Genomic DNA, 24153 nt, shown 5'->3' with positions numbered 1-24153 from the left:
CCCCGCTTGTTCAGTCGCTTGGACGGCATCACGCCCGACACACTTGCTAGCAGTTCTTCATCGACCTAACGTATATAACATCAACATCAATGGACAAAAAAAAGTCCCATTGCATCATTCTTTGGTTCTTTCGGTAAAGTCACGTATAAAGATAAATAGTGAATTAAATTAAATACTTGCACAAAGGATAGTAACATCTCATCCTGTGTTCTTTGGAATCTGGAAGTTGCGTCGTGTTGTGTGCTGCGGTCATGGTGCAGGTGCACACAGTGGGGGATGAGTCACGTGGTGCCACCTTGGAGGCGGTGGTCAGCAGAATGAAGACGCTTCACAATCTTGTCCCCCAACCTCCACGAAGGACGCACTTCAGCCACCGCATGCCTGTGCCGGAGTGCGGATCGTCGCCCTGTCAGCCACCATTCCCAATATAGAAGACGTGAGTTGGCGGACTTATTTGACGCTAGCGGAAGTACCCGGCGTTGCCCGGGTGAAAACAATATTCCTTAAAAAGCTTACATATATACACAGATAAAGCTTGATTTAAAGCTTTCGTGACTGCAGGGATTCATCTTCTTGGTTCTTTCGGTAAAGTCACGTAGAAGGGAAGTAATAAAATAATAAAAATAAAACATAATACAATTATTCTTGTGGCCGAAACGTCGTGAGAATAATTTTAATTATGTTTATTTTTATTATTTTATTACTTCCCTTCTACGTGACTTTACCGAAAGAACCAAGAAGATATACACAGATACTAATGTATTGTCAAAGGCCGGTGGGCCATTTGTACATTTCTCCAACAACAAATACATGAGAGGCTTGCACAAGTCCAAAAAGTTGTAGAAAGTGTGGGGTCAATAGTTGATGCAAAAGGTTTCCGAAAATTGTGGACCCCCCGCCCCTCAAAAAATATCTTTACCCCTCGTAGGTATATATACTAACAACACCTTACATACAACAGAGTATCTATTGACTCTGTAGTAGTATTTACTGACTGTACCCTAGTATCTACTGAGCCAGTAGTAGCTACTGACTGTGTAGTAGTATTTAGTGACTGCAGTAGCTACTGACCATAGTAGTATTTACTGGGCCTACAGTAGTATCTACCGACTATATAGTAGTAACGATTATTTAAACATATATTGCTATAATTATGATTTGAAGCTTTCGTGACTGCAGGGATCCATACTCTTTGGTTCTTTCGGTAAAGTCACGTAGGTAGAAAATAAATTGTATTTTATTTCTCTACCACTGAGCAAGCTGGCTTTTAATCAAATCTTGTCGCAATATATATACTCAGTCAAAAGGCTGCGAGTTAAAATCCTCGTTGGGGGGGGGGGGGCTGATTCGTTCCGTAGTCCTTTGAGGGTCAATAAAATCAGTATCACTTTGTGGGGAAGTCAATATTGATCATTGGTTTCTTACCCTTTTATCTGGCAACAAAACCGACACCTTTTTTGCAAGCAGTCATGTTTGTAATATTACGAGAGTTGCGTTTTTCGTTTGCATTCCGACCGCAGGTATTGTGGTCAATGCAAACATGACTCCTTGTAAAAAAAGGTGTCAGTTTTGTTGCCAGATAAAAGGGTAACATTTTTTAAAATCATATTTTGCTACTGGCAAAGGAGGTTCCAATGGTGAAGTCAATGTTTGTTCTACGGATGGATAAGAGTGTGGAATGTTCACCGCTGACTCAGGGACTGTCAACAGGATATGAGCACCGCCTCAATGCTGATTTGAGTAACAAAAATAACTTTTAATTGTATTTGCCTCACGTGACCTCCACGTCGACTGTAAACCAGTCGCGTTTCATTTGTAACATCAACCGTGAAAGGGATTGTGTCACCGTAATCAAGTTGCACGTGGGCAAATGTCCACACATTCTTGGCTCTTTTGGTAAAGTCACCACGTAGAAGGGAAGTAATAAAATAATAAAAATAAAACATAATGCAATAATTCTCACGACGTTTCGGCCACAACGCAAGCAGCCGTCCTCAGGTGAAAACCAGGTCCGTCGAGGCGACAGAGTCTGAATGAAACAGCGCACATTCATTTTGACTCACATCAATACAATATGGAGAGGTATGAACCCTCTCGATGCATTTCCATTAATCTTTGAATGTCCTCTACACATTCTCTCTCCAGGTTGCCGAGTGGTTGTCTGATAGGGATGGAACGGCCACCTTCATAAAATTGGGCGAAAAACATCGCCCTGTGAAACTTCGCAAAATCGTGTTGGGATTTCCTTTCTTTCGTGCGCAGACCGCCTTTAAGTTCGACTTGATACTCAACTACAAGCTGGCAAGAATTATACAAACATATTCTGAGCAGAAGCCAACGCTCATTGTGAGTGCACGTGTTGTTTGTTGTTCCAAGTCAAAATGGCATGATCAGTTCTAGATTTGAAGCTTTCGTGACTGCAAGGATTCATATTCTTAGGTTGTTTCGGTAAAGTCACGTAGAAGGGAAGTAATATAATAATAAAAATAAAACATAATAAAATAATTCTCACGATGTTTCGGCCACAACGCAAGCAGCCGTCCTCAGGTGAAGAACAGGTCTGTCGATAAGACAGAGTCTGAATGAAACGTCCTCGGCTTGGAGCGTCTATTTAAGCTGGGAATTATTTTGTCAAGGCGCTCTTCCTCCTCCCTCCCAGCTTAAATAGACGCTCCAAGCCTAGGACGTGTCATTCAGATGCTGTCTTATCGACAGACCTGTTCTTCACCTGAGGACGGCTGCTTGCGTTGTGGCCGAAACGTCGTGAGAATTATTTTATTCTGTTTTATTTTATTATTTTATTACTTCCCTTCTACGTGATGACTTTACCGAAAGAACCAAGAAGATGAATCCCTGCAGTCACGAAAGCTTTAAATCGAAATGCAAGGATTCATATTCTTAGGTTTTTTCGGTAAAGTCACGTAGGTAAAAAAACATTAAAATTAATATTAATAACAGTAAAATAAAAATAAAAATCACGACGTTTCGGAGGCAACACAAGCTTCCGTCTTCAGGTGGAACCGTCACAGCCACGACAGCCGTATCAAGTAAATGAGAGATTACAAGAGCTACCACTCCGTTTATATAATGGTTGGTTTAATAAAAAGAGTGGTAGCTCTTGCAATCTCTCATTTACTTGATGCAGCTGTCGTGGCTGTGACGGTTCCACCTGAAGACGGAAGCTTGTGTTGCCTCCGAAACGTCGTGATTTTTATTTTATTTTACTGTCATTAATTTTAATTTAATTTTTTTTTACCTAAGTGACTTTACCGAAAAAGACCTAAGAATATGGCATGCTTAGTTTAAGTGCATATTTTTTAGTATTTTCATATTTTGCATGCAAAACCCGTGAATGTGGAATGTCATAAGGTGTGTAAGGCCTCCATTGGCACGTACATAGCAAACAGGAAATGCCATGTGGACAAAAATAAATCTGACGTGTAGCCTTAACAGACTTTTGGGGGAAGTGTTGCTAAGTGAACACTTATGAAGACCGGCATAAGCACACGAGGGGTGGTGGGTGGGCAGCGTCACCACACCGGACCGCCTTTGTTTCCCCAGTGCTGATGTTTCAGTACCACGGCAGGTACTCATTTGAGGCTGAGTAGACCTAAGGGAGGCCCAGAATTGGTTCAAATGTTCACCCTTGCTTTTGATCATGAGCGGGAATCGAACTTGGGTGACAGGGTTTGTAGCACAGTTCACTAACCAGCACTCCCCACTCGCAGATACAATCACACAAAGACAATATCCCCTAAAGATGTCTTGGGTGTGGACCAATCAACTTCAAGGACAGTGCATATTATTATCATCATCAGAGTTGTTTCTTTTTGTTTGCATGTTGACTACTTGTGTTGTGGTTATTGGAAACATGATGCCTTGTATGAAGGTGTCAGTTTTGTACCAGTTTAAAGGGTAAAAACCTACTATTATATTTTGCCACTGGTAAAGGAGGTCTCAGTGTAAATGCTTACCCCGAGCTCTCAATACTCTGATAGTGCGCTGTCTTTGAGTTGTACACCTTTTTGTGTCATCTGGTCCAACACCAATGGAGACTAGGCTCTAAGGAAAGCTGTCTCGGGTGTGGACCAATAAACTTCAAGGACAGTGCATACATTATCATCATCAGAGTTGTTTCTTTTTGTTTGCATGTTGACTGCTTGTGTTGCGGTTATTGCAAACATGATGCCTTGTATAAAGGTGTCAGTTTTGTACCAGACTTGAAGCTTTCGTGACTGCAAGGAATTACCGAAAACACCTAAGAATAGAATAGTTTTGTACCAGTTTAAAGGGTAAAAACCTACTACTCTATTTTGCCACTGGTAAAGGAGGTGTCTCATAGTGTAAATGCTTCACCCCGAGCTCTCAATACTCTGATAGTGCGCTGTCTTTGAGTTGTACGCCTTTTGGTGTCATCTGGTCCAACACCAATGGAGACTAGGCTCTAAGGAAAGCTGTCTCGGGTGTGGACCAATCAACTTAAGGACAGTGCATATATTTTCAGAGTTGTTTCTTTTTGTTTGCATTATGACTACTTGTGTTGTGGTTTTTGCAAACATGATGCCTTGTATAAAGGTGTCAGTTTTGTACCAGTTTAAAGGGTAAAAACCTATCACTATATTTTGCCACTGGTAAAGGAGGTGTCTCATAATGTAAATGCTTCACCCCGAGCTCTCAATACTCTGATAGTGCGCTGTTTTTGAGTTGTACGCCTTTTGGTATCATCTGGTCCAACACCAATGGAGACTAGGCTCTAAGGAAAGCTGTCTCGGGTGTGGACCAATCAACTTCAAGGACAGTGCATATCATTATCATCATCAGAGTTGTTTCTTTTTGTTTGCATGTTGACTGCTTGTGTTGTAGTTATTGCAAACATGATGCCTTGTATGAAGGTGTCAGTTTTGTACCAGTTGAAAGGGTAAAAGCCTATTACTATATTTTGCCACTGGTAAAGGAGGTCTCATAGTGTAAATGCTTCACCCCGAGCTCTCAATACTCTGATGATGCGCTGTCTTTGAGTTGTACACCTTTTTGTGTCATCTGATCCAACACCAATGGAGACTAGGCTCTAAGGAAAGCTGTCTCGGGTGTGGACCAATCAACTTCAAGGACAGTGCATACATTATCAGAGTTGTTTCTTTTTGTTTGCATTATGACTACTTGTGTTGTGGTTTTTGCAAACATGATGCCTTGTATAAAGGTGTCAGTTTTGTACCAGTTGAAAGGGAAAAAACCTCCTACTACGACAATATCCGCTGTTGAGTCTTTACAAGACTGGGCAAGCACCTGTAGATGCCATACACATATACGCTTGCACACACAAGACGCTATAAAAGTTTGCATTTATACAATGAATATCATACCTAGTCAATCAGACATATATACATTTTTAAATGGTTTAGGCCTTAGATATTTCACGTGTAAGTTTATGCCTTTGGAAGCAGGCATACTTTTTAATGGTGTGATTATTTCAAGGACAGTGCATACATTATCAGAGTTATGTTTACACTATGGGGACCTCATTTGCCAGTAAAAATATGATAATTGGTTCTTTACCCTTCTATCTGGCAACAAAACTGACTGATTGGTCCACACCAATCAACTTCAAGGACAGTGCACATTATCAGAGTTATGTTCTTTGTTTGTATTATGACTGCAGGTATTGCGGTCTATGCAAACATGACTCCTTGCAAAAAGGTGTCAGTTTTGTTGCCAGATAGAAGGGTAAAGAACCAATTATCAGAGTTATGTTTGTTTTGTTTGCATTCCGACCGCAGGTATTGTGGTCAATGCAAACATGACTCCTTGTAAAAAAAGGTGTCAGTTTTGTTGCCAGATAAAAGGGTAAAAAACCAATGATCGGTGTGGTTATTCTTTTACAGTTCTGTGCGACCAGAAGAAGTGTCCAGCTGGCTGCAGCCACGCTGGCTAAAGATGCCAAATTCATGATTGATTCCCAGCACAGGCAGAGGTAGGAGTGGGAATTCGCAAATGTTCTGTGATTAAGATGTTGGTGTTAAAGTAAGAGTCAAGGTGCCGTCCTGAAATCCCTTGTTCGAGCCACTGCTGGTGTTCACCTCCGCTTGAGAGAGGAAAATATAGTCTTAGGTTTTTTCGGTAAAGTCACCGTGTAGGTAAAACATTAAAATTAATGAAAGTAAAATAAAATAAAAAATAAAAATCACGATGTTTCGGAGGCAACACAAGCTTCCGTCTTCAGGTGGAACCGTCACAGCCACGACAGCCGTATCAAGTTAATGAGAGATCGCAAGAGCTACCACTCCGTATCTATAATGGTTGAGGGGGGAAGGGCCAGGAACGGCACACTTGTTATTATTAATATTTATTAATAACATGCTCCACCAAACTTGCAGCCATAGCTGGCAGCAAGGTGATCAAGGGGAGAGATTGACACACGTGATTGTGGAAATTCCACACTTCCATGATGGCGCCAAGTCCATCCGTAGTGCCATATCACTTAAAAAGAGATGAGCGCGCAACACACATCATCATCGTCAGCCATCATCAATCCACTGCTGGATGAAAAACCAAACGATATTTTGTGTTCAGTGTGCCGTGAAGATGGCAGTAAGCTCAAAGGTTTGTGCCGTGGAATGAAACGTGTTGAGTAGCGCTGCTCTAGAGGGATAATGGTCTATCTTCTTGGTTCTTTCGGTAAAGTCACGTAGAAGGGAAGTAATAAAATAATAAAAATAAAACATTATAAAACAATTCTCACGACGTTTCGGCCACAACGCAAGCAGCCGTCCTCAGGTGAAAACCAGGTCCGTCGAGGCGACAGAGTCTGAATGAAACAGCGCACGGGCTTGGAGCATATATATAAGCTGGGCGCATTGACAAAGGAATTTGCATATCAACAGGAATTTAGCATATTTATGGGAAATGCAGGAATGTGATTAGTACTGCATATGCATGTGCATTATGCAGGATTAACAGCATCAAAGGGAGCTGCAGTTACTGCTGCTGCAGCAGTTGCTGCTGCTGCAGCAGCAGTACTTCCCTTCTACGTGACTTTACCGAAAGAATCAAGAAGATGAATCCCTGCAGTCACGAAAGAAGCTTTAAATCGATAATGGTCTACTCTGTCACATTGACCAGACGTGATGGGAGAGGCAGGCGTACCCACACTTTACCGCACTACGCGCCACCTGCCGGCTTGTGTGTTTATACACTGCTCAGTGGGCACGGGCAGTGGTGGGGAGGGAGGGGGGTTAAAAACACGTGCACCGTTGTTTAAAAGATCGTGAGTGGAGTGAGTGAGCAGAGAGTGAGTGAGTGAGTAGGTGAGTGGGTGAGTGAGTGAGTGGAGTGAGTGGAGTGAGTGAGTGAGTGGGTGAGTGAATGAGTGGGTGAGTAAGTGGGTGGGTGAGTGAGTGAATGAGTGGGTGAGTAGGTGAGTGGGTGAGTGAGTGAGTGGAGTGAGTGGAGTGAGTGAGTGAGTGGGTGAGTGGGTGGGTGGGTGAGTGAGTGAGTGGGTGAGTGGGTGGGTGAGTGGGTGGTTGGGTGGGTGAGTGAGTGAGTGGGTGAGTGAGTGAGTGGGTGAGTGGGTGGGTGGGTGAGTGAGTGAGTGGGTGAGTGAGTGGGTGAGTAAGTGAGTAGGTGAGTGGGTGAGTAAGTGAGTGGGTTAGTGGGTGAGTGGGTGAGTGAGTGAGTGGGTGAGTGAGTGGGTGAGTGAGTGAGTGGGTGGGTGGTGGGTGAGTGAGTGAGTGGGTGGATGCGTGAGTGAGTGAGTGGGTGAGTGAATGAGTGAATGGGTGAGTGGGTGAGTGAGTGAGTGGAGTGAGTGAGCAGAGAGTGAGTGGGTGGGTGAGTAGGTGAGTGGATGAGTGAGTGGGTGAGTAGGTGAGTGAGTGAGTGAGTGGGTGAGTGAGTGAGTGGGTGAGTGTGTGGGTGAGTGAGTGAGTGAGTGGGTGAGTGAGTGAGTGGGTGAATGAGTGAGTGGGTGAGTGGGTGAGTGGGTGGGTGGGTGGGTGAGTGAGTGGGTGAGTGAGTGGGTGAGTGGGTGAGTGAGTAGGTGAGTGAGTGAATGGGTGAGTGAGTGAGTGGGTGAGTGGGTGGGTGAGTGAATGAGTGAGTGGGTGAGTGAGTGGGTGAGTGGGTGAGTGAGTGGGTGAGTGGGTGAGTGGGTGGGTGAGTGAGTGGGTGAGTAAGTGAGTAGGTGAGTGGGTGAGTAAGTGAGTGGGTTAGTGGGTGAGTGGGTGAGTGAGTGAGTGGGTGAGTGAGTGGGTGAGTGAGTGAGTGGGTGGGTGAGTGGGTGAGTGAGTGAGCAGAGAGGGAGTGAGTGGGTGAGTAGGTGAGTGAGTTAGTGGAATGAGTGGGTGAGTGAGTGGGTGAGTAGGTGAGTGAGTGAGTGGAGTGAGTGTGTGAGTGAGTGGGTGAGTGAGTGAGTGGGTGGGTGAGTGGGTGGGTGGGTGAGTAGGTGAGTGAGAGAGTGGGTGAGTGAGTGGGTGAGTGGGTGAGTAGGTGAGTGAGTGGAGTGAGTGGGTGAGTGGGTGAGTGAGTGAGTGGGTAGGTGAGTGGGTGGGTCGGTGGGTGAGTGAGTGGGTGAGTGAGTGGGTGAGTAGGTGAGTGGGTGAGTGGGTGAGTAAGTGAGTGGGTGGGTGGGTGAGTGAGTGGGTCAGTGAATGAGTGAGTGAGTGGGTGAGTGAGTGAGTGGGTGAGTGGGTGGGTGGGTGAGTGAGTAGGTGAGTGAGTGAGTGGGTGAGTAAGTGAGTGGGTGAGTGGGTGTGTGGGCGAGTGGGTGGGTTAGTGGGTGGGTGAGTGAGTGGGCTGGGTGGGTAAGTGGGTGGGTGAGTGAGTAGGTGAGTGGGTGAGTGAATGAGTGGGTGAGTGAGGGAGTGGGTGAGTGAGTGGGTGAGTAAGTGAGTGAGTGAGTGGGTAAGTGGGTGGGTGAGTGGGTGAGTGAGTGAGTGGGTGAGTGGGTGGGTGGGTGAGTGAGTAGGTGAGTGAGTGAGTGGGTGAGTAAGTGAGTGGGTGAGTGGGTGTGTGGGCGAGTGGGTGGGTTAGTGGGTGGGTGAGTGAGTGGGCTGGGTGGGTAAGTGGGTGGGTGAGTGAGTAGGTGAGTGGGTGAGTGAATGAGTGGGTGAGTGAGGGAGTGGGTGAGTGAGTGGGTGAGGAAGTGAGTGAGTGAGTGGGTAAGTGGGTGGGTGAGTGAGTGAGTGAGTGGAGTGAGTGAGTAGAGAGTGAGTGGGTGAGTAGGTGAGTGAGTGAGTGAGTGGGTGAGTGAGTGGGTGGGTGAGTGGGTGAGTGAGTGAGTGAGTAAGTGAGTAGGTGAGTGGGTGAGTAAGTGAGTGGGTGAGTGGGTGAGTGAGTGAGTGGTTGAGTGGGTGGGTGAGTGAGTGGGTGAGTGAGTGAGTGGAGTGAGTGGAGTGAGTGAGTGAGTGGGTGGGTGGGTGAGTGAGTGAGTGGGTGAGTGAGTGGGTGAGTAGTGAGTAGGTGAGTGGGTGAGTAAGTGAGTGGGTTAGTGGGTGAGTGGGTGAGTGAGTGAGTGGGTGAGTGAGTGGGTGAGTGAGTGAGTGGGTGGGTGGTGGGTGAGTGAGTGAGTGGGTGGATGCGTGAGTGAGTGAGTGGGTGAGTGAATGAGTGAATGGGTGAGTGGGTGAGTGAGTGAGTGGAGTGAGTGAGCAGAGAGTGAGTGGGTGGGTGAGTAGGTGAGTGGATGAGTGAGTGGGTGAGTAGGTGAGTGAGTGAGTGGGTGAGTGAGTGAGTGGGTGAGTGTGTAGTGAGAGAGTATGAGTGAGTGGGTGAGTGAGTGAGTGAGTGAGTGGGTGAGTGAGTGAGTGGGTGAGTGGGTGAGTGGGTGGGTGGGTGGGTGAGTGAGTGGGTGAGTGAGTGGGTGAGTGGGTGAGTGAGTAGGTGAGTGAGTGAATGGGTGAGTGAGTGAGTGGGTGAGTGTGTGGGTGAGTGAGTGAGTGAGTGGGTGAGTGAGTGGGTGAGTGGGTGAGTGAGTGGGTGAGTGGGTGAGTGGGTGAGTGAGTGAGTGGGTGAGTAAGTGAGTGGGTGAGTGGGTGAGTAAGTGAGTGGGTTAGTGGGTGAGTGGGTGAGTGAGTGAGTGGGTGAGTGAGTGGGTGAGTGAGTGAGTGGGTGGGTGAGTGGGTGAGTGAGTGAGCAGAGAGGGAGTGAGTGGGTGAGTAGGTGAGTGAGTTAGTGGAATGAGTGGGTGAGTGAGTGGGTGAGTAGGTGAGTGAGTGAGTGGAGTGAGTGTGTGAGTGAGTGGGTGAGTGAGTGAGTGGGTGGGTGAGTGGGTGGGTGGGTGAGTAGGTGAGTGAGAGAGTGGGTGAGTGAGTGGGTGAGTGGGTGAGTAGGTGAGTGAGTGGAGTGAGTGGGTGAGTGGGTGAGTGAGTGAGTGGGTAGGTGAGTGGGTGGGTCGGTGGGTGAGTGAGTGGGTGAGTGAGTGGGTGAGTAGGTGAGTGGGTGAGTGGGTGAGTAAGTGAGTGGGTGGGTGGGTGAGTGAGTGGGTCAGTGAATGAGTGAGTGAGTGGGTGAGTGAGTGAGTGGGTGAGTGGGTGGGTGGGTGAGTGAGTAGGTGAGTGAGTGAGTGGGTGAGTAAGTGAGTGGGTGAGTGGGTGTGTGGGCGAGTGGGTGGGTTAGTGGGTGGGTGAGTGAGTGGGCTGGGTGGGTAAGTGGGTGGGTGAGTGAGTAGGTGAGTGGGTGAGTGAATGAGTGGGTGAGTGAGGGAGTGGGTGAGTGAGTGGGTGAGTAAGTGAGTGAGTGAGTGGGTAAGTGGGTGGGTGAGTGGGTGAGTGAGTGAGTGGGTGAGTGGGTGGGTGGGTGAGTGAGTAGGTGAGTGAGTGAGTGGGTGAGTAAGTGAGTGGGTGAGTGGGTGTGTGGGCGAGTGGGTGGGTTAGTGGGTGGGTGAGTGAGTGGGCTGGGTGGGTAAGTGGGTGGGTGAGTGAGTAGGTGAGTGGGTGAGTGAATGAGTGGGTGAGTGAGGGAGTGGGTGAGTGAGTGGGTGAGTAAGTGAGTGAGTGAGTGGGTAAGTGGGTGGGTGAGTGAGTGAGTGAGTGGAGTGAGTGAGTAGAGAGTGAGTGGGTGAGTAGGTGAGTGAGTGAGTGAGTGGGTGAGTGAGTGGGTGGGTGAGTGGGTGAGTGAGTGAGTGAGTAAGTGAGTAGGTGAGTGGGTGAGTAAGTGAGTGGGTGAGTGGGTGAGTGAGTGAGTGAGTGGGTGAGTGGGTGGGTGAGTGAGTGGGTGAGTGAGTGAGCGGGTGAGTGAATGAGTGAGTGAGTGGGTGAGTGAATGAGTGAGTGAGTGGGTGAGTGAATGAGTGAATGAGTGAATGGGTGAGTGAGTGGGTGAGTGAATGAGTGAGTGGGTGAGTGAGTAAGTGGGTGAGTGGATGAGTGAATGAGTGAGTGGGTGAGTAGGTGAATGAGTGAGTGAGTGGGTGAGTGAGTGGGTGAGTGAGTGGGTGAGTGAATGAGTGGGTGAGTGGGTGAGTGGGTGAGTGAGTGGGTGGGTGAGTGGGTGAGTGAGTGAGTGGGTGAGTGGGTGAGTGAATGAGTGGGTGAGTGAATAAGTGGGTGAGTGGGTGAGTGAATGAGTGAATGAGTGAATGAGTGAGTGGGTGAGTGGGTGAGTGAGTGGGTGAGTGAGTGAGTGGGTGAGTGAGTGGGTGAGTGAGTGGGTGAGTGAGTGAGTGGGTGAGTGAGTGAATGAGTGGGTGAGTGAGTGGGTGAGTGAGTGAGTGGGTGAGTGAGTGGGTGAGTGAGTGAGTGGGTGAGTGAGTGGGTGAGTGGGTGAGTGAATGAGTGGGTGAGTGAATAAGTGGGTGAGTGGGTGAGTGGGTGAGTGAATGAGTGAATGAGTGAATGAGTGAGTGGGTGAGTGGGTGAGTGAGTGGGTGAGTGAGTGGGTGAGTGAGTGGGTGAGTGAGTGGGTGAGTGAGTGGGTGAGTGAGTGAGTGAGTGGGTGAGTGAGTGGGTGAGTGAGTGAGTGGGTGAGTGAGTGGGTGAGTGAGTGAGTGGGTGAGTGAGTGAGTGAATGAGTGAGTGAATGAGTGGGTGAGTGAGTGAGTGGGTGAGTGAGTGGGTGGAATGTGGAATTGATTACAAGTCTAGTGTGCTCACCACTACACCATATATACCGATCATTTATTGTCATTTCAGACTGCAGGTGCATGCTTCTTACCTGAAGGATATCAAGTTGAGAGGTACGCTTGTAAAGCTCTCACTGTGCTTTGTTAACGAGGATTGAAAATAATTGCATCGAAATATCAAGCAAACATTCGTGTCATTTGTTTTTATTACTGTTGTAGATTTGCTGACCAAAGGAATTGCATACCATCATGCAGGAATGGAAATGTCTGATCGAAGAAACATTGAAGACGTTTTCTTGCGAGGAGAACTGCCAGTACTGTGTACGTAAAACATGAGTATATACTTTATTCATGGAGAGATTGTAGATTATACTATGAGGCATCTCCTTTACCAGTGTACCAGTTGAAAGGGTAAAAACCTACTACTAGATTGTAGATTGATATACGTGTCCATGCATCAGGTTTGCATGCGGCTTTGTGAAATTAGTAGGGTCTGTCATGTGTGCATATTTCAGGATTACAAACCCATACTGAGCCATATATACTAATAACCCAAAACCTCTATTATGGAGCATCTAGCAACATTGCCCCATCCGCGAAGCTACTGCAGAATGTGTGCAAACACAGCGGGTTCTTTCGTGATCGCCTTGTGATGAAAGAATGGTGCAAATACAGAGTGTGTTTGTTTGTCTTCTTGGTTCTTTCGGTAAAGTCACGTAGAAGGGAAGTAATGAAATAATAAAAATGAAACATAATAAAATAACATAATAATTATTATGTAAAATTTTATTATTGTATTACTTTCCATTCTACGTGACTTTACCGAAAGAACCAAGAAGACGAATCCCTGCTGCAGTCACGAAAGCTTTAAATCAAAAGTTTATTATTCTATTATGTTTAATTTTTATTATTTTATTACTTCCCTTCTACGTGACTTTCCCGAAAGAACCAAGAAGACGAATCCCTGCAGTCACGAAAGCTTTAAATCAAAAGTTAATTATTCTATTATGTTTTATTTTTATTATTGTATTACTTCCCTTCTACGTGACTTTACCGAAAGAACCAAGAAGACGAATCCCTGCAGTCACGAAAGAAGCTTTAAATTATTTTATTATGTTACAATTTTGTTATTTTATTATTTCCCTTCTACGTGACTTCACCGAAAGAACCAAGAAGACGAATCCCTGCAGTCACGAAAGAAGCTTTAAATCAAACTGTGTTTGTTTGATTTCTCTGCAGTCTCCACAAGTACACTGGCTATGGGTGTCAACCTTCCTGCACACCTGGTCATCGTCAAATCGACGATGCACTACACCGGGGGAGGCATGCTGCAAGAATATAGGGACACAGATATTCTACAGATGATTGGCAGGGCAGGAAGACCGCAGGTAGATGCACATCTTCTGTATATGTTGGTTTATGCATCCTTACTTTTCTGAACTAAGTACGGTAAAACTTTGGATTGCGAACATAATTCGTACCGTAAATGTGTTTGTAATCTAGAGCACTCGTATAGTTAAGGGAAGTAATAAAGTAATAAAAATACAACATAATGAAATAATATAATAATATAATAAAATATTATAATAAAATGATAAATTAATATGATCATATAATATTATATTTCGATGTAAAGCTTTCGTGACTGCAGGGATTCATCTTCTTGGTTCTTTCGGTAAAGTCACGTAGAAGGGAAATAATAAAATAATAAAAATAAAACACAATTAAATAATTCTCACGACGTTTCGGCCACAACGCAAGCAGCCGTCCTCAGGCGAAGAACAGGTCTGTCGATGAGACAGAGTCTGAATGACACGTCCTAGGCTTGGAGCGTCTATTTAAGCTGGGAGGGAGGAGGAAGAGCGCCTTGACAAAATAATTCCCAGCTTAAATAGACGCTCCAAGCCGAGGACGTGTCATTCAGACTCTGTCTAATCGACAGACCTGTTCTTCACCTGAGGACGGCTGCTTGCGTTGTGGCCGAAACGTCGTGAGAATTATTTTATTATGTTTTATTTTTAGTATTTTATTATGTTTTATTTTTATTATTTTATTATTTCTCTTCTACGTGACTTTACCGAAAGAACCAAGAAGACACTCTTATAGTATCAGTTGTGATCGCGTGACGCTCGGCAGACAAAGCGTACACACGCACTGCTCGTATTGCAAGACCTCGCTCGTTCATCAAATTAATATTTATTTTAAAAATTTTGCTCGTCTTGCAAAACACTCGCAGATCAAATTACTCGCAGTCCAAAGTTTTACTGTATCCGTTCTAAAACTTAAATGCATTGTGCACAAATGTATTCTGGTTTATTGGATCCCATCTCTTGAAACCCATCATGTGGACAATGCAGCATCTATTTTGAAGAGGTCAAGATTTCTTGCTTATTGATGTGATGCTCATCTCCTACTTACAGCCCTCGGCCAGGGGTGGACCTCCTCGATTCCAATGGAATGGGAGAGTCTTTCCAAAGAACAACCAATGTAGACTTTTTCACGAAGTGATACCTATTTTATCGACCAAAGAGGGATGATGGGCTGAGTCAACCTCTAGCCATGAGTTGAACGCACAGACGATTGCAAGACGGCCGCTCTACCTCTGAGTCACATGGCTGGTTCTGCAGGATGAACTGTTACACTTGCTTAGTTATGAATGTGTCATTTTATCGACCAAAGAGGGATGATGGGCTGAGTCAACCTCTAGCCATGAGTTGAACGCACAGACGATTGCAAGACGGCTGCTCTACCTCTGAGTCACATGGCTGGTTCTGCAGGATGCACTGTTACACTTGCTTAGTTATGAATGTGTCATTTTATCGACCAAAGAGGGATGATGGGCTGAGTCAACCTCTAGCCATGAGTTGAACGCACAGACGATTGCAAGACGGCTGCTCTACCTCTGAGTCACATGGCTGGTTCTGCAGGATGCACTGTTACACTTGCTTAGTTATGAATGTGTCATTTTATCGACCAAAGAGGGATGATGGGCTGAGTCAACCTCTAGCCATGAGTTGAACGCACAGACGATTGCAAGACGGCTGCTCTACCTCTGAGTCACATGGCTGGTTCTGCAGGATGCACTGTTACACTTGCTTAGTTATGAATGTGTCATTTTATCGACCAAAGAGGGATGATGGGCTGAGTCAACCTCTAGCCATGAGTTGAACGCACAGACGATTGCAAGACGGCTGCTCTACCTCTGAGTCACATGGCTGGTTCTGCAGGATGCACTGTTACACTTGCTTAGTTATGAATGTGTCATTTTATCGACCAAAGAGGGATGATGGGCTGAGTCAACCTCTAGCCATGAGTTGAACTCACAGACGATTGCAAGACGGCTGCTCTACCTCTGAGTCACATGGCTGGTTCTGCAGGATGCACTGTTACACTTTTCTTGCTTAGTTATGAACGTGTCATTCCATGTCCACCAGTTGTTAAGACACGTAAATGTGCTTTTGTTAGGAGAATGGTAAAAAGTTAATAACCAATAGGATGACAAGCGCAGTGATAGATCATGGACGTGTGTCGTCATGCTGGAAGTGGGGAGCGCTCGTGCGTGTCATGCACACTCGAGATGGCAGTACAGAAAGTTGGTTGTGAACACATTTGTGTGAACCTGTGTGTTTTCCCCAGGAATTAGTGTTTCCTCCCAAACACGAAACATGTTCAAATAAATTTCGATTTAAAACTTTCGTGACTGCAGGGATTCATCTGATTGGTTCTTTCGGTAAAGTCACGTAGAAGGGAAGTAATAAAATAATAAAAATAAAACACAATTAAATACTATTTTGTACTTTATAATAAAATAATAAAATAAAACCTAATAGAATACAATTTTGTATTTTATAATGTTTTATTTTTATTATTTTATTATTTCCCTTTCTACGTGACTTTACCGAAAGAACCAAGAAGATTAATCCCTGCAGTCACGAAAGCTTTAATCAAAATTTAAATCGAAATGTATTTGAACATGTTTTGTGTTTGGGAGGAAACACAAAATACAAATTATATTTTATAATGTTTAATTTTTATTATTTTATTATTTCCCTTCTACGTTCAAATAAACCATGCCAATATTTCAATGCAGGATCCATCTGAATTTCCTGAGACTCATTAAAGATCTTCCTGAACTTATCTAATGATTAGTACGGCTAATTATCAATGTTTATGTAAAGTGACATGCGTTGTATCGTTCACAGTTTGATGTTTCAGCCACTGCCGTGATACTGACAAGAAACGAATTGAAAGAAAAATATGAACAAATGCTCAGTGGGACCCAGAAACTAGAAAGCAGGTAGGACAGTAACGACAATATTGTTCTACACTATGGGGACCTCATTTGCCAGTAAAAATATGATAATTGGTTCTTTACCCTTCTATCTGGCAACAAAACTGACACCTTTTTGCAAGGAGTCATGTTTGCATAGACCGCAATACCTGCAGTCGTAATACAAACAAAAAACATAACTCTGATAATGTATGCACTGTCCTTGAAGTTGATTGGTCCACACCCGAGACAGCTTTCCTTCGAGCCTAGTCTCATATGGGTTGGACCAGATGACGCCAAAAGGCGCACAACTCAAGGACAATGCACCATCAGAGTATCAGAGTTATGTTCTTTTGTTTGTATTATGACTGCAGGTATTGCGGTCTATGCAAACATGACTCCTTGCAAAAAGGTGTCAGTTTTGTTGCCAGATAGAAGGGTAAAAAACCAATTGACAATATTGTTCTTCTTTGGTTCTTTCGGTAAAGTCACGTATAAAGATTAAATAATAAATTAAATAATAGCATCATACGACGTTTCTCTGTACCTGTGTTACTCTCTCTCTCTGTGTATCTCTGTGATGTCTGTCTGCTTATATGTCTGTCTGTGTGTCTATGTTGTGTGTCTCTCTCTGTGTGTGTCTCTGTGTTGCTCTCTCTCTGTGTATCTCTGTGATGTCTGTCTGCTTATATGTCTGTCTGTGTGTCTATGTTGTGTGTCTCTCTCTGTGTGTGTCTCTGTGTTGCTCTCTCTCTCTGTGTATCTCTGTGATGTCTGTCTGCTTATATGTCTGTCTGTGTGTCTATGTTGTGTGTCTCTCTCTGTGTGTGTCTCTGTGTTGCTCTCTCTCTGGGTATCTCTGTGATGTCTGTCTGCTTATATGTCTGTCTGTGTGTCTATGTTGTGTGTCTCTCTCTGTGTGTGTCTCTGTGTTGCTCTCTCTCTGTGTATCTCTGTGATGTCTGTCTGCTTATATGTCTGTCTGTGTGTCTATGTTGTGTGTCTCTCTCTGTGTGTGTCTCTGTGTTGCTCTCTCTGTGTGTATCTCTGTGATGTCTGTCTGCTTATATGTCTGTCTGTGTGTCTATGTTGTGTGTCTCTCTCTGTGTGTGTCTCTGTGTTGCTCTCTCTCTGTGTATCTCTGTGATGTCTGTCTGCTTATATGTCTGTCTACAGTTTTCTGGTTAGATTTTTTTGTTGCTATTTCATTTATACCTGATTATGATGATTGCTTGTGTTGCAGTCAAAACGTCGTGTGCTATTATTTAATTTATTATTTTATATTCTTAGGTTTTTTCGGTAAAGTCACGTAGGTAAAAACATTAAAAAGTAAAATAAAATAGCCTTTGATATGCAGTCTAGTCTTGGTCTCAAGCCTCACCTTACCATATTAATACAAAGTATGCGGCCCTTCCCCCCTCTCCAGCCATTATATAAACGCAGTGGTAGCTTCTGCAGTCTCTCATTTACTTGATACAGCTGTCGTGGCTGTGACGGTACCTCCTGAAGACGGAAGCTTGTGTTGCCTCCGAAACGTCGTGAATTTTTATTTTATTTTACTTTTAAATGTTTTTACCTACACGGTGACTTTACCGAAAAAACCTAAGAATATGAATCATTGCAGTCACGAAAGCTTCAAATCTAGAATTATTATTTTATCTTTACACGTGACTTTACCGAAAGAACCAAAGAATAATTGATGCAGTCACGAAAGCTTCAAAATTAAGATTGACAGTATTGTTGTTACATGTATACATTGGGCATACACATGTACATGTTTTGATTTAAAGCTTTCGTGACTGCAGGGAGTCATCTTCTTGGTTCTTTCGGTAAAGTCACGTAGAAGGGAAATAATAAAATAATAAAAATCAAACATAATAACATACAATTCTCACGACGTTTCGGCCACAACGCAAGCAGCCGTCCTCAGGTGAAGAACAGGGCTGTCGGAAAGACAGCGTCTGAATGAAACACCACCAAGCTTGGCAGCGTATATTTAAGCTGGGTTAGAGTAGGAGGGCGCCTTGACAAAGGAATTTGCATATCAACAGAGGAATTTTGCATATTTATGGAAAAATGCAGATATGGGATTAGTCACTACTTGTGGAATGTGTAGGAGGTGGGGGGGGGGGGGGGTCTCAAAGTCATATCATGCCCGTGCATTATGTAGGATTAGCAGCAACAAAGGGGGGGAGTACGGTTAGCAGTCATAAAGGGAAGTAATTTTAATAGTAAGAAGCTGCAGCAGCAAAACCACCACCACTACGTACCAGAGGTGTGGACTCGAGTCATGTGACTTGGACTCGAGTCAGACTCGAGTCATGAATTTGATGACTTCAGACTCCACTTGGACTTGCATAACAATGACTTTGTCCCACCTCTGAGCTGGTGTGGACTCGAGTCATGTGACTTGGACTCGAGTCAGACTCGAGTCATGAATTTGATGACTTCAGACTCGATTTGGACTTGCATAACAATGACTTTGTCCCACCTCTGAGCTGGTGTGGACTCGAGTCATGTGACTTGGACTCGAGTCAGACTCGAGTCATGAATTTGATGACTTCAGACTCGACTTGGACTTGCATAACAATGACTTTGTCCCACCTCTGAGCTGGTGTGGACTCGAGTCATGTGACTTGGACTCGAGTCAGACTCGAGTCATGAATTTGATGACTTCAGACTCGACTTGGACTTGCATAACAATGACTTTGTCCCACCTCTGAGCTGGTGTGGACTCGAGTCATGTGACTTGGACTCGAGTCAGACTCGAGTCATGAATTTGATGACTTCAGACTCGACTTGGACTTGCATAACAATGACTTTGTCCCACCTCTGAGCTGGTGTGGACTCGAGTCATGTGACTTGGACTCGAGTCAGACTCGAGTCATGAATTTGATGACTTCAGACTCGACTTGGACTTGCATAACAATGACTTTGTCCCACCTCTGAGCTGGTGTGGACTCGAGTCATGTGACTTGGACTCGAGTCAGACTCGAGTCATGAATTTGATGACTTCAGACTCGACTTGGACTTGCATAACAATGACTTTGTCCCACCTCTGAGCTGGTGTGGACTCGAGTCATGTGACTTGGACTCGAGTCAGACTCGAGTCATGAATTTGATGACTTCAGACTCGACTTGGACTTGCATAACAATGACTTTGTCCCACCTCTGAGCTGGTGTGGACTCGAGTCATGTGACTTGGACTCGAGTCAGACTCGAGTCATGAATTTGATGACTTCAGACTCGACTTGGACTTGCATAACAATGACTTTGTCCCACCTCTGAGCTGGTGTGGACTCGAGTCATGTGACTTGGACTCGAGTCAGACTCGAGTCATGAATTTGATGACTTCAGACTCGACTTGGACTTGCATAACAATGACTTTGTCCCACCTCTGAGCTGGTGTGGACTCGAGTCATGTGACTTGGACTCGAGTCAGACTCGAGTCATGAATTTGATGACTTCAGACTCGACTTGGACTTGCATAACAATGACTTTGTCCCACCTCTGAGCTGGTGTGGACTCGAGTCATGTGACTTGGACTCGAGTCAGACTCGAGTCATGAATTTGATGACTTCAGACTCGACTTGGACTTGCATAACAATGACTTTGTCCCAACTCTGAGCTGGTGTGGACTCGAGTCATGTGACTTGGACTCGAGTCAGACTCGAGTCATGAATTTGATGACTTCAGACTCGACTTGGACTTGCATAACAATGACTTTGTCCCACCTCTGAGCTGGTGTGGACTCGAGTCATGTGACTTGGACTCGAGTCAGACTCGAGTCATGAATTTGATGACTTCAGACTCGACTTGGACTTGCATAACAATGACTTTGTCCCACCTCTGAGCTGGTGTGGACTCGAGTCATGTGACTTGGACTCGAGTCAGACTCGAGTCATGAATTTGATGACTTCAGACTCGACTTGGACTTGCATAACAATGACTTTGTCCCACCTCTGAGCTGGTGTGGACTCGAGTCATGTGACTTGGACTCGAGTCAGACTCGAGTCATGAATTTGATGACTTCAGACTCGACTTGGACTTGCATAACAATGACTTTGTCCCACCTCTGAGCTGGTGTGGACTCGAGTCATGTGACTTGGACTCGAGTCAGACTCGAGTCATGAATTTGATGACTTCAGACTCGACTTGGACTTGCATAACAATGACTTTGTCCCACCTCTGAGCTGGTGTGGACTCGAGTCATGTGACTTGGACTCGAGTCAGACTCGAGTCATGAATTTGATGACTTCAGACTCCACTTGGACTTGCATAACAATGACTTTGTCCCACCTCTGAGCTGGTGTGGACTCGAGTCATGTGACTTGGACTCGAGTCAGACTCGAGTCATGAATTTGATGACTTCAGACTCGACTTGGACTTGCATAACAATGACTTTGTCCCACCTCTGAGCTGGTGTGGACTCGAGTCATGTGACTTGGACTCGAGTCAGACTCGAGTCATGAATTTGATGACTTCAGACTCGACTTGGACTTGCATAACAATGACTTTGTCCCACCTCTGAGCTGGTGTGGACTCGAGTCATGTGACTTGGACTCGAGTCAGACTCGAGTCATGAATTTGATGACTTCAGACTCGACTTGGACTTGCATAACAATGACTTTGTCCCACCTCTGAGCTGGTGTGGACTCGAGTCATGTGACTTGGACTCGAGTCAGACTCGAGTCATGAATTTGATGACTTCAGACTCCACTTGGACTTGCATAACAATGACTTTGTCCCACCTCTGAGCTGGTGTGGACTCGAGTCATGTGACTTGGACTCGAGTCAGACTCGAGTCATGAATTTGATGACTTCAGACTCGACTTGGACTTGCATAACAATGACTTTGTCCCACCTCTGAGCTGGTGTGGACTCGAGTCATGTGACTTGGACTCGAGTCAGACTCGAGTCATGAATTTGATGACTTCAGACTCGACTTGGACTTGCATAACAATGACTTTGTCCCACCTCTGAGCTGGTGTGGACTCGAGTCATGTGACTTGGACTCGAGTCAGACTCGAGTCATGAATTTGATGACTTCAGACTCGACTTGGACTTGCATAACAATGACTTTGTCCCACCTCTGAGCTGGTGTGGACTCGAGTCATGTGACTTGGACTCGAGTCAGACTCGAGTCATGAATTTGATGACTTCAGACTCGACTTGGACTTGCATAACAATGACTTTGTCCCACCTCTGAGCTGGTGTGGACTCGAGTCATGTGACTTGGACTCGAGTCAGACTCGAGTCATGAATTTGATGACTTCAGACTCGACTTGGACTTGCATAACAATGACTTTGTCCCACCTCTGAGCTGGTGTGGACTCGAGTCATGTGACTTGGACTCGAGTCAGACTCGAGTCATGAATTTGATGACTTCAGACTCGACTTGGACTTGCATAACAATGACTTTGTCCCACCTCTGAGCTGGTGTGGACTCGAGTCATGTGACTTGGACTCGAGTCAGACTCGAGTCATGAATTTGATGACTTCAGACTCGACTTGGACTTGCATAACAATGACTTTGTCCCACCTCTGAGCTGGTGTGGACTCGAGTCATGTGACTTGGACTCGAGTCAGACTCGAGTCATGAATTTGATGACTTCAGACTCGACTTGGACTTGCATAACAATGACTTTGTCCCACCTCTGAGCTGGTGTGGACTCGAGTCATGTGACTTGGACTCGAGTCAGACTCGAGTCATGAATTTGATGACTTCAGACTCGACTTGGACTTGCATAACAATGACTTTGTCCCACCTCTGAGCTGGTGTGGACTCGAGTCATGTGACTTGGACTCGAGTCAGACTCGAGTCATGAATTTGATGACTTCAGACTCGACTTGGACTTGCATAACAATGACTTTGTCCCACCTCTGAGCTGGTGTGGACTCGAGTCATGTGACTTGGACTCGAGTCAGACTCGAGTCATGAATTTGATGACTTCAGACTCGACTTGGACTTGCATAACAATGACTTTGTCCCACCTCTGAGCTGGTGTGGACTCGAGTCATGTGACTTGGACTCGAGTCAGACTCGAGTCATGAATTTGATGACTTCAGACTCGACTTGGACTTGCATAACAATGACTTTGTCCCACCTCTGAGCTGGTGTGGACTCGAGTCATGTGACTTGGACTCGAGTCAGACTCGAGTCATGAATTTGATGACTTCAGACTCGACTTGGACTTGCATAACAATGACTTTGTCCCACCTCTGAGCTGGTGTGGACTCGAGTCATGTGACTTGGACTCGAGTCAGACTCGAGTCATGAATTTGATGACTTCAGACTCGACTTGGACTTGCATAACAATGACTTTGTCCCACCTCTGAGCTGGTGTGGACTCGAGTCATGTGACTTGGACTCGAGTCAGACTCGAGTCATGAATTTGATGACTTCAGACTCGACTTGGACTTGCATAACAATGACTTTGTCCCACCTCTGAGCTGGTGTGGACTCGAGTCATGTGACTTGGACTCGAGTCAGACTCGAGTCATGAATTTGATGACTTCAGACTCGACTTGGACTTGCATAACAATGACTTTGTCCCACCTCTGAGCTGGTGTGGACTCGAGTCATGTGACTTGGACTCGAGTCAGACTCGAGTCATGAATTTGATGACTTCAGACTCGACTTGGACTTGCATAACAATGACTTTGTCCCACCTCTGAGCTGGTGTGGACTCGAGTCATGTGACTTGGACTCGAGTCAGACTCGAGTCATGAATTTGATGACTTCAGACTCGACTTGGACTTGCATAACAATGACTTTGTCCCACCTCTGAGCTGGTGTGGACTCGAGTCATGTGACTTGGACTCGAGTCAGACTCGAGTCATGAATTTGATGACTTCAGACTCGACTTGGACTTGCATAACAATGACTTTGTCCCACCTCTGAGCTGGTGTGGACTCGAGTCATGTGACTTGGACTCGAGTCAGACTCGAGTCATGAATTTGATGACTTCAGACTCGACTTGGACTTGCATAACAATGACTTTGTCCCACCTCTGCTATGTACCGTTAATTTGTCAACACCTTCGGTCTCCTGCAGTTTGCACATGAATCTAACAGAGCACCTCAATGCAGAGATCGTCTTGCACACGATCACAGATGTCAACGTGGCATTGGATTGGATCCGATCCACATTCCTGTACGTTCGGGCACTCAAAAACCCAAAGTATTACAGTAAGAAATGCATTTGCAATTCAAAATGAAAACGTACAATATTCGCGTGACAGATGCAAAAAAAAAATAGCGTTGCCTCTTGAATCGCTAATGTGTGTGATAGTATACTCTTAGGTTTTTTGTAAAGTCACCGTGTAGGTAAAATATAAAAATAAAATTAATGAAAGTAAAATAAAAATCACGACGTTTCGGAGGCAACACAAGCTTCCGTCTTCAGGTGGAACCTTCACAGCCGCGATTGCTGTGAGGAAATAACATGTTTGAATGTTATGAAGTACAAAGGACATAATTAGAGTGTATTTGTAAGGGGTCAATGTTAAACATTCTGACAATTTAGAGTTTGTTCATTGACATCAAGTGTTTAAATAGTTTTGACTATGACAAGATAAAGTCACGTAGAAGGGAAGTAATAAAATAATTAGAATACAATATAATAAAATAATATAATAATATAATTAAATAATATAATATAATAAAATAATATAATTTAATAAAATAATATAATAAAATAATATAATATAATAATATAATAAAATAATATAATAATATAATTTAATAATATAAAATAATATAATAATATAATTTAATAAGTATATATAATAAAATAATATAGTAATATAATTTAATAATATAATAT

At 44.7% G+C, this 24153-nt stretch overlaps 1 protein-coding gene across 1 annotated transcript in view; it reads left to right on the top strand.

Moving 5' to 3' along the window:
* The first annotated feature begins 349 nt into the window (after positions 1–349).
* The window catches only part of LOC133345732 (probable ATP-dependent DNA helicase HFM1), a 60086-nt gene continuing 36282 nt past the window's right edge, over positions 350–24153 (top strand). The window contains exons 1-8 of the mRNA XM_061556701.1: positions 350–436; positions 2146–2346; positions 5883–5971; positions 12126–12169; positions 12275–12376; positions 13295–13443; positions 16258–16352; positions 23383–23516. Of these exons, the coding sequence (XP_061412685.1) occupies positions 5946–5971; positions 12126–12169; positions 12275–12376; positions 13295–13443; positions 16258–16352; positions 23383–23516 (550 nt within the window). The 5' untranslated portion in view covers positions 350–436; positions 2146–2346; positions 5883–5945. The remainder of the gene's footprint in view (positions 437–2145; positions 2347–5882; positions 5972–12125; positions 12170–12274; positions 12377–13294; positions 13444–16257; positions 16353–23382; positions 23517–24153) is intronic.

This window comes from Lethenteron reissneri, chromosome 23 (assembly GCF_015708825.2).
Source record: "Lethenteron reissneri isolate LAM-NWPU_2019-01 chromosome 23, ASM1570882v1, whole genome shotgun sequence".
Lineage (NCBI taxonomy): Eukaryota > Metazoa > Chordata > Hyperoartia > Petromyzontiformes > Petromyzontidae > Lethenteron > Lethenteron reissneri.
The sequence above is the reverse complement of the archived record's forward strand: the minus strand, read 5'-3'. Positions and strand labels throughout refer to the sequence as shown.